This window comes from Macrobrachium rosenbergii, chromosome 4 (genome assembly GCF_040412425.1).
Source record: "Macrobrachium rosenbergii isolate ZJJX-2024 chromosome 4, ASM4041242v1, whole genome shotgun sequence".
Lineage (NCBI taxonomy): Eukaryota > Metazoa > Arthropoda > Malacostraca > Decapoda > Palaemonidae > Macrobrachium > Macrobrachium rosenbergii.
The window spans coordinates 2472764-2483796 of NC_089744.1; the positions used below are offsets into that span (position 1 = coordinate 2472764).

General features: G+C 36.4%; 1 protein-coding gene across 1 annotated transcript; it reads left to right on the forward strand.

The window, feature by feature from the left end:
• The first annotated feature begins 600 nt into the window (after nt 1-600).
• On the forward strand, nt 601-1451 carry LOC136838225 (heterogeneous nuclear ribonucleoprotein A3-like). The gene has a single exon (XM_067103088.1). The coding sequence runs from the start codon at nt 853-855 to the stop codon at nt 1387-1389; it is 537 nt and encodes a 178-aa protein (XP_066959189.1). The 5' UTR covers nt 601-852; the 3' UTR covers nt 1390-1451.
• The last annotated feature ends 9582 nt before the right edge of the window (nt 1452-11033 follow it).

The window sequence follows — 11033 nt, forward strand, 5'->3', positions numbered from 1 at the left end:
AATCAAATGTCAGAAGACTTGTGTTTGACGGAGCCAGGTGGAAGAAACCTGTCAAAAACATCAACACCACATAGAAGTGGGAAAAGATGCAGAGAAAGAAGAATACTTAACTTATGATCTCGAGAAGGATCCCATGTTACGATAACAATGCTAACTAGGAATGTTTAGTTTAAAACATTCCAAAAAAGGGATTATGAATGCCATCATGGGTCTTGTTTATTAATAGAAGATGACGCAGTTTTTATTCAGGATCTTGATGGCCGTCTGAAGGACGTTTGGTTTCCTCAGTCAGTACAGTATATAAGGGGATCCCTGAGTCCGTCTCAGCACAGTCGGCTCTCAAGCACTGCACGATGATGTCCCAAGAGAGAGAGAGAGAGAGAGAGAGAGAGAGAGAGAGAGAGAGAGAGAGAGAGAGAGAGGTTGATTGCTTTAATATGGAAATAATTTTTTCTAAAGGACTGTGACTGCAGTTTTGCATAACGATTTTTGGGCCCTTTGTAAAAATATCTTTGAATATTAACAAATTTTCCTGATTATTGAATATAAGAGTATATGGAACTCTGAGCATGGTTTACATTACTGACTTGTAGAGTATTTTTCTGGCTTTTTTATTTGACTAATTTGGTATCATACTTTATATTTGGATTTCTAAGTATATTTTCCATTGAAAATAAAGTTTTTTAAAAGTAAATCCAGGACGAGATTTTTTCAATCAATTCAGATCTTGCAGTTCTAAGTGATGGCATTAACAGTATTCTAGACAAGTGACATTTCGTAGAACACTGCCGAAATATAAAAAAACCAGCCACGTTTTATAATTGTTCCAAAGATCAGCTGACTACTTTTTGTATGTCTTACTGTACAAATCTTTTACATACTTTTTTGCAGACGATCATTGCCGCCTTAGCCGTGGTCCTTTTCGGGATAGTAGCAGCTGATCCTGTTGCTGAACCCGAAGCCAAAGCTGATCCTGGATTCCGTAGATTTGGTGGATTTGGAGGATTTGGTGGATTTGGTGGACATGGATTCGGATACCGTGGAAAGAGGAGCCCTGTAGCCGAACCCGAACCCGAACCCGAAGCTAATCCTGGATTCCGTAGATTTGGAGGATTTGGAGGATTTGGAGGATTTGGTGGACATGGATTCGGATACCGTGGAAAGAGGAGCCCTGTAGCCGAACCCGAACCCGAAGCTAATCCTGGATTCCGTAGATTTGGAGGATTTGGAGGATTTGGTGGATTTGGTGGACATGGATTCGGGTACCGTGGAAAGAGGAGCCCTGTAGCCGAACCCGAACCCGAAGCTAATCCTGGATTCCGTAGATTTGGAGGATTTGGAGGATTTGGTGGATTTGGTGGATTTGGGGGAGGCAGATATTATGGTTAACAAAAATGTTAAATTCATCCTAATTTTCACATGGAACTAAATAAAAACGCATTTTGAAATTACGTATAATTGTTATTAACCATACCTATGAACTGGTTATCGATATTTCTAAAATGATTTTCTAAAAAAAACTGTAGGATTATGCAAGTTTTATCATGAGACTTAAAATCTATGAATGGTTTCTGAGGAAGCCTAGCGAAGATTTGTGAGTGTAATAACTATCTAGGAAAGCGAAACCAAGGTGCCTGAATGCAGTCTCCGAGGGCAAGACGAAAAATGTAACAGGAGGGAACATGTATGCATACTTATTTCAGATTATTAAGCTGGGATTGAACCCCTAATCATTTAGAAGATATTTCGCTGTAATTTTGATAAATCCCTGATTACAAACATTTTCATTGACAAATTTTCTTGATAAAAAAATGATTAGGGCTGTAATTTGCAGGCTGTCAAAAGAACATGATCGTCTTTAGAAATATCATCCACCGTCCAATTATATATTGGTTATCGAAATAGCAGAGTCTAGAAGATATACATTAAAACAGTCCCGTTCTGTATTGAACCTCTGTCACCATCGGCTTCACCATCACCATCGCTGGCATATTGACAGTCGGCTCTTTCTATTTTCCCAACAATTTTGACACAACAACAAACGACTGGTTGGAAGAACCACGCCTGATTCGACTGGGCTTAAGGTCACAACACACGGGTACTATACAAAGTTCTTGAGCGTGACCATTTTACACTCTCCAACTGAAACAGTTTTTGTGAGTATTCTTGTTGCGCTGGAAACTATTCGAGAGGAAATGAAAAGGGCATAAGTGTTTAGCAAGGACATAAAGCAAATCGGAAAAAGTTCTCGAGGTAAAATCTCAACGAAAGAGGAGCAAGGAAAACATGAAGAAAAGCCATTTTTGGGGATTCATGAACTGACAGAAGCTGATTTGATCATTAGATGAAGCTGTCTTTGCATAGCTCTTTCATGAAGCGTCACGCTGAAAACCACCGTAACAGAAAAATATATGAAAAAGAGTTGACAAAACCTCTGCAATATATGTAACTCTCCTTGTTAAAACTTCCTTATCTCATGGCTTCTTTTTCACTCCATTATGAAGGAAAAACAAAAATTATCTTTTGTTGAGTTTTCTGTTCGTTTTGATACAGTTAAATCCAATCTCCCAAAATACTGGAATAAGGATTCTCCAGTGTTCAATCGTAACCTTTGTTGGTAACTTTCCGAAGTTCTAAATTAAAAGACGCCACACTGAGTAAATGATATTAAGTGCTTTCAAAGAAATAATCCGATGAAAGCAGAATTATATAAATCTTGAATTAAAAGCCAGTAAACTCATAAGTAAGGTTTCTTTTAACTTTACATTGACGTTCATAACATGAATCATACAGCATGGCTCAAAGATTATTGCTAGACTCGAAATTCTTTATCAAGTAGTTGGTCAAAGTACACAATGGTAATCGATGAATCTGTTTGCAACAGCATTTTGGATAGTCATTTGTTGCTACAGAAGAGTATGAGAGAAATTCGTTTAACCGTCGCAAGTTTACATCACATTCGAATAAAATAGGGGTCTCTCTCTCTCTCTCTCTCTCTCTCTCTCTCTCTCTCTCTCTCTCTCTCTGTTCGTGTCTGTTTGTCTGTTTTTAGGAACGTTAAATCTTTTATCCGTGTATCTGGAAACGTAAGAGGGCTATGAGAATAAAATTCATGAACTACCTATGTTTTGTGATATCAACCGATCAGAGAATGAAATAGAATGAAATAATTAATTCAGCTTTACAGAATATTAATACTCTGCCCTTTGTGAAAGATAGAGAAAAATGGGATCAGGGCTTCCCTTCTCTTATCTATCTTTTCTTCCCACATTTCATTGCCAAATTTTTCCTTGAGTAACTGCTGCGCGTTTGTAAGACCTTGGTACGAAAAAAAATCCATTCTCTGCAAAACAAGGTTTCTTGATGACACTCATGAAATTATTTTCATGCTTTAATTATTGAATACTTACTGGTTTATTTTGTTGTTATTTTGGTCATTACTAGTGTGATCAAAGTTTATTTGGATTCTATTATTATAATGAGTATTATTATTATTACTTCTGTCAACCTCGTGCAAAATACTCGTTATAAGGTCAATAATTCTTCTTTAAAACAACTGTGACCGGTGAAGCATGTTAACACCCAGTGTTAAACAAAACTTGGTCTTTTGTGGAGTATTTACCACTTTTCAGTTCCTAATTTTTATATATGACAATCGTTAAACAACAAGATAAATTAAGCACGCTAATACTTTATTGGTTTTTGCAGACACGATGGAGAGGTACGCGTCTAATGTAAAAGCCATGTATTCAAATCAGACAGAAACCGGTAGTAAAGATTTTGTGGTAGTCTTCCTCACACCATTTGGTCTCAAGAAGTCCTCTCCTACTGAATTGGTATATATATATATATATATATATATATATATATATATATATATATATATATATATATATATATATATGTATATATTTACAAATATAATACCCGATACAGATACTGACTCGGCGGTTTTGTTCAAAGAGAATGAAAAGTAAAAATAGAGTAAGAGTAACATGATGGTTCTTCTTTATTAATAGACATCGACGCAGCTCCTTTCTTCAAGATCTTTATAGCCGTCTGAAGGACATTTGGCTTCCCTCAGTCAGTATATAAGGAGAGCCCTGAGTCGTCTCAGCACAGTCGGCTCTCAAGCACTGCACGATGATGTCCAAGGTAAGAGAGAGAGAGAGAGAGAGAGAGAGAGAGAGAGAGAGAGAGAGAGAGAGAGAGAGAGATTTGAAAAGGTCGATTGCATTATTATGGAAATAATTTTTTCTAAAGGACTATGAGAACAGTTATTGCATAACGATTTTTGGACCCTTTGTAAAAATATCTTTTAATATTAACAAATTTCACTGATTATTGAATATAAGGGTATATGGAACCCTGAGCATTTCTTACATTACTGACTTATAGAGTATATTTCTGGCTTTTTTATTTGACTAATTTGGTATCATACTTTATATTTGGATTTCTAAGTATATTTTCCATTGAAAATAAAGTTTTTTAAAAGTAAATCCAGGACGAGATTTTTTCAGTCAATTCAGATCTTGCAGTTCTAAGTGATGGCATTAACAGTATTCTAGACAAGTGATATTTTAAAGAACACTGCCGAAATATAAAAAAAACCCTCCATGTTTTATAATTGTTCCAAAAATCAGCTGAATACTCTTTATATGTCTTACTATACAAATCTTCTGCATACTTTTTTGTAGACAATCATTGCCACCTTAGCCGTGGTCCTTTTCGGGATAGTAGCAGCTGATCCTGTTGCTGAACCTGAAGCCAAAGCTGATCCTGGATTCCGTAGATTTGGTGGATTTGGAGGATTTGGTGGATTTGGTGGACATGGATTCGGATACCGTGGAAAGAGGAGCCCTGAAGCTTTGAACCCGAACCCGAAGCTGATCCTGGATTCCGTAGATTTGGAGGATTTGGAGGATTTGGAGGATTTGGTGGATTTGGTGGTCATGGATTCGGATACCGTGGAAAGAGGAGCCCTGTAGCCGAACCCGAACCCGAACCCGAAGCTGATCCTGGATTCCGTAGATTTGGAGGATTTGGAGGATTTGGAGGATTTGGTGGATTTGGTGGTCATGGATTCGGATACCGTGGAAAGAGGAGCCCTGTAGCCGAACCCGAACCCGAAGCTAATCCTGGATTCCGTAGATTTGGAGGATTTGGAGGATTTGGTGGATTTGGTGGATTTGGGGGAGGCAGATATTATGGTTAACAAAAATGTTAAATTCATCCTAATTTTCATATGGAACTAAATAAAAAAGCATTTTGAAATTACGTATAATTGTTATTAACTATACCTATGAACTGGTTATAGATATTTCAAAAATGATTTTCTAAAAAAAATCTGTAACACGGGAGGTTTCCAAGAAATTTTCTCAGAAATTAAAAGTAAACCACGAATTTCAGATGAAATGCCAAAAGAGAAGTTTGCCTCTAAATGAACTACATCAAGCTACATATGTTCTTGTCATTTGAATCTATAAAGCTGTAGGATTATGCAAGTTTTATCATGAGACTATTAAAATCTATGAATGGTTTCTGAGAAGCCTAACGAAGATTTGTGAGTGTAATAACTATCTAGGAAAGCGAAACCAAGGTGCCTGAATGCAGTCTCCGAGGGCAAGACGAAAAATGTAACAGGAGGAGGGAACATGTATGCATACTTATTTCAGATTATTAAGCTGGGATTGAACCCTAATCATTTAGAAGATATTTCGCTGTAATTTTGATAAATCCCTGATTACAAACATTTTCATTGACAAATTTTCTTGATAAAAAAATGATTAGGGCTTTAATTTGCAGGCTGTCAAAAGAACATGATCGTGTTTAGAATTATCATCCACCGTCTAATTATATATTGCTTATCGAAATAGCAAAGTCTAGAAGATATACATTAAAACAGTCACCGTTCTGTATTGAACCTCTGTCACCATCGGCTTCACCATCACCATCGCCGGCACATTGACAGTTGGCTCTTTCTATTTTCCCAACAATTTTGACACAACAACAAACGACTGGTTGGAAGAACCACGCCTGATTCGACTGGGCTTAAGGTCACAACACACGGGTACTATACAAAGTTCTTGAGTGTGACCATTTTACACTCTCCAACTGAAACAGTTTTTTTTGTGAGTATTCTTGTTGCGCTGGAAACTATTCGAGAGGAAATGAAAAGGGCATAAGTGTTTAGCAAGGACATAAAGCAAATCGGAAAAAGTTCTCGAGGTAAAATCTCAACAAAAGAGGAGCAAGGAAAACATGAAGAAAAGCCATTTTGGGGATTCATGAACTGACAGAAGCTGATTTGATCATTAGATGAAGCTGTCTTTGCATAGCTCTTTCATGAAGCGTCACGCTGAAAACCACCGTAACAGAAAAATATATGAAAAGAGTTGACAAAACCTCTGCAATATATGTAACTCTCCTTGTTAAAACTTCCTTATCTCATGGCTTCTTTTTCACTCCATTATGAAGGAAAAACAAAAATTATCTTTTGTTGAGTTTTCTGTTCGTTTTGATACAGTTAAATCCAATCTCCCAAAATACTGGAATAAGGATTCTCCAGTGTTCAATCGTAACCTTTGTTGGTAACTTTCCGAAGTTCTAAATTAAAAGACGCCACACTGAGTAAATGATATTAAGTGCTTTCAAAGAAATAATCCGATGAAAGCAGAATTATATAAATCTTGAATTAAAAGCCAGTAAACTCATAAGTAAGGTTTCTTTTAACTTTACATTGACGTTCATAACATGAATCATACAGCATGGCTCAAAGATTATTGCTAGACTCGAAATTCTTTATCAAGTAGTTGGTCAAAGTACACAATGGTAATCGATGAATCTGTTTGCAACAGCATTTTGGATAGTCATTTGTTGCTACAGAAGAGTATGAGAGAAATTCGTTTAACCGTCGCAAGTTTACATCACATTCGAATAAAATAGGGTTCGTCTCTCTCTCTCTCTCTCTCTCTCTCTCTCTCTCTCTCTCTCTGTTCGTGTCTGTTTGTCTGTTTTTAGGAACGTTAAATCTTTTATCCGTCTATCTGGAAACGTAAGAGGGCTATGAGAATAAAATTCGCGAACTACCTATGTTTTGTGATATCAACCGATCAGAGAATGAAATAGAATGAAATAATTAATTCAGCTTTACAGAATATTAATACTCTGCCCTTTGTGAAAGATAGAGAAAAATGGGATCAGGGCTTCCTTCTCTTATCTATCTTTTCTTCCCACATTTCATTGCCAAATTTTTCCTTGAGTAACTGCTGCGCGTTTGTAAGACCTTGGTATGAAAAAATCCATTCTCTGCAAAACAAGGTTTCTTGATGACACTCATGAAATTATTTTCATGCTTTAATTATTGAATACTTACTGGTTTATTTTGTTGTTATTTTGGTCATTACTAGTGTGATCAAAGTTTATTTGGATTCTATTATTATAATGAGTATTATTATTATTATTTCTGTCAACCTCGTGCAAAATACTCGTTATAAGGTCAATAATTCTTCTTTAAAACAACTGTGACCGGTGAAGCATGTTAACACCCAGTGTTAAACAAAACTTGGTCTTTTGTGGAGTATTTACCACTTTTCAGTTCCTAATTTTTATATATGACAATCGTTAAACAACAAGATAAATTAAGCACGCTAATACTTTATTGGTTTTTGCAGACACGATGGAGAGGTACGCGTCTAATGTAAAAGCCATGTATTCAAATCAGACAGAAACCGGTAGTAAAGATTTTGTGGTAGTCTTCCTCACACCATTTGGTCTCAAGAAGTCCTCTCCTACTGAATTGGTATATATATATATATATATATATATATATATATATATATATATATATATATATATATATATATATATATATATATTTACAAATATAATACCCGATACAGATACTGACTCGGCGGTTTTGTTCAAAGAGAATGAAAAGTAAAAATAGAGTAAGAGTAACATGATGGTTCTTCTTTATTAATAGACATCGACGCAGCTCCTTTCTTCAAGATCTTTATAGCCGTCTGAAGGACATTTGGCTTCCCTCAGTCAGTATATAAGGAGGCCCTGAGTCGTCTCAGCACAGTCGGCTCTCAAGCACTGCACGATGATGTCCAAGGTAAGAGAGAGAGAGAGAGAGAGAGAGAGAGAGAGAGAGAGAGAGAGAGAGAGAGAGAGAGAGAGAGATTTGAAAAGGTCGATTGCATTATTATGGAAATAATTTTTTCTAAAGGACTATGAGAACAGTTATTGCATAACGATTTTTGGACCCTTTGTAAAAATATCTTTTAATATTAACAAATTTCACTGATTATTGAATATAAGGGTATATGGAACCCTGAGCATTTCTTACATTACTGACTTATAGAGTATATTTCTGGCTTTTTATTTGACTAATTTGGTATCATACTTTATATTTGGATTTCTAAGTATATTTTCCATTGAAAATAAAGTTTTTTAAAAGTAAATCCAGGACGAGATTTTTTCAGTCAATTCAGATCTTGCAGTTCTAAGTGATGGCATTAACAGTATTCTAGACAAGTGATATTTTAAAGAACACTGCCGAAATATAAAAAAAAAACCTCCATGTTTTATAATTGTTCCAAAAATCAGCTGAATACTCTTTATATGTCTTACTATACAAATCTTCTGCATACTTTTTTGTAGACAATCATTGCCACCTTAGCCGTGGTCCTTTTCGGGATAGTAGCAGCTGATCCTGTTGCTGAACCCGAAGCCAAAGCTGATCCTGGATTCCGTAGATTTGGAGGATTTGGAGGATTTGGTGGATTTGGTGGACATGGATTCGGATACCGTGGAAAGAGGAGCCCTGTAGCCGAACCCGAACGAACCAGAAGCTGATCCTGGATTCCGTAGATTTGGAGGATTTGGAGGATTTGGAGGATTTGGTGGATTTGGTGGTCATGGATTCGGATACCGTGGAAAGAGGAGCCCTGTAGCCGAACCCGAACCCGAACCCGAAGCTGATCCTGGATTCCGTAGATTTGGAGGATTTGGAGGATTTGGAGGATTTGGTGGATTTGGTGGTCATGGATTCGGATACCGTGGAAAGAGGAGCCCTGTGGAACCCAGAACCCGAAGCTAATCCTGGATTCCGTAGATTTGGAGGATTTGGAGGATTTGGTGGATTTGGTGGATTTGGGGAGGCAGATATTATGGTTAACAAAATGTTAAATTCATCCTAATTTTCATATGGAACTAAATAAAAACCATTTTGAAATTACGTATAATTGTTATTAACTATACCTATGAACTGGTTATAGATATTTCAAAAATGATTTTCTAAAAAAATCTGTAACACAGGAGGTTTCAAGAAATTTTCTCAGAAATTAAAAGTAAACCACGAATTTCAGATGAAATGCCAAAAGAGAAGTTTGCCTCTAAATGAACTACATCAAGCTACATATGTTCTTGTCATTTGAATCTATAAAGCTGTAGGATTATGCAAGTTTTATCATGAGACTATTAAAATCTATGAATGGTTTCTGAGGAAGCCTAACGAAGATTTGTGAGTGTAATAACTATCTAGGAAAGGAAACCAAGGTGCCTGAATGCAGTCTCCGAGGGCAAGACGAAAAATGTAACAGGAGGGAACATGTATGCATACTTATTTCAGATTATTAAGCTGGGATTGAACCCCTAATCATTTAGAAGATATTTCGCTATAATTTTGATAAATCCCTGATTACAAACATTTTCATTGACAAATTTTCTTGATAAAAAAAATGATTAGGGCTGTAATTTGCAGGCTGTCAAAAGAACATGATCGTGTTTAGAATTATCATCCACCGTCTAATTATATATTGCTTATCGAAATAGCAGTCTAGAAGATATACATTAAAACAGTCCCGTTCTGTATTGAACCTCTGTCACCATCGGCTTCACCATCACCATCGCTGGCATATTGACAGTCGGCTCTTTCTATTTTCCCAACAATTTTGACACAACAACAAACGACTGGTTGGAAGAACCACGCCTGATTCGACTGGGCTTAAGGTCACAAACACGGGTACTATACAAAGTTCTTGAGTGTGACCATTTTACACTCTCCAACTGAAACAGTTTTTTGTGAGTATTCTTGTTGCGCTGGAAACTATTCGAGAGGAAATGAAAAGGGCATAAGTGTTTAGCAAGGACATAAAGCAAATCGGAAAAAGTTCTCGAGGTAAAATCTCAACGAAAGAGGAGCAAGGAAAACATGAAGAAAAGCCATTTTTGGGGATTCATGAACTGACAGAAGCTGATTTGATCATTAGATGAAGCTGTCTTTGCATAGCTCTTTCATGAAGCGTCACGCTGAAAACCACCGTAACAGAAAAATATATGAAAAAGAGTTGACAAAACCTCTGCAATATATGTAACTCTCCTTGTTAAAACTTCCTTATCTCATGGCTTCTTTTTCACTCCATTATGAAGGAAAACAAAAATTATCTTTTGTTGAGTTTTCTGTTCGTTTTGATACAGTTAAATCCAATCTCCCAAAATACTGGAATAAGGATTCTCCAGTGTTCAATCGTAACCTTTGTTGGTAACTTTCCGAAGTTCTAAATTAAAAGACGCCACACTGAGTAAATGATATTAAGTGCTTTCAAAGAAATAATCCGATGAAAGCAGAATTATATAAATCTTGAATTAAAAGCCAGTAAACTCATAAGTAAGGTTTCTTTTAACTTTACATTGACGTTCATAACATGAATCATACAGCATGGCTCAAAGATTATTGCTAGACTCGAAATTCTTTATCAAGTAGTTGGTCAAAGTACACAATGGTAATCGATGAATCTGTTTGCAACAGCATTTTGGATAGTCATTTGTTGCTACAGAAGAGTATGAGAGAAATTCGTTTAACCGTCGCAAGTTTACATCACATTCGAGATAAAATAGGGTTCGTCTCTCTCTCTCTCTCTCTCTCTCTCTCTCTCTCTCTCTCTCTCTGTTCGTGTCTGTTTGTCTGTTTTTAGGAACGTTAAATCTTTTATCCGTCTATCTGGAAACGTAAGAGGGCTATGAGA

Excerpts from the sequence above, each read along its gene's own strand:
- LOC136838225 (XM_067103088.1), top strand. The coding sequence starts at position 853 with ATGTCTTACTGTACAAATCTTTTACATACTTTTTTGCAGACGATCATT.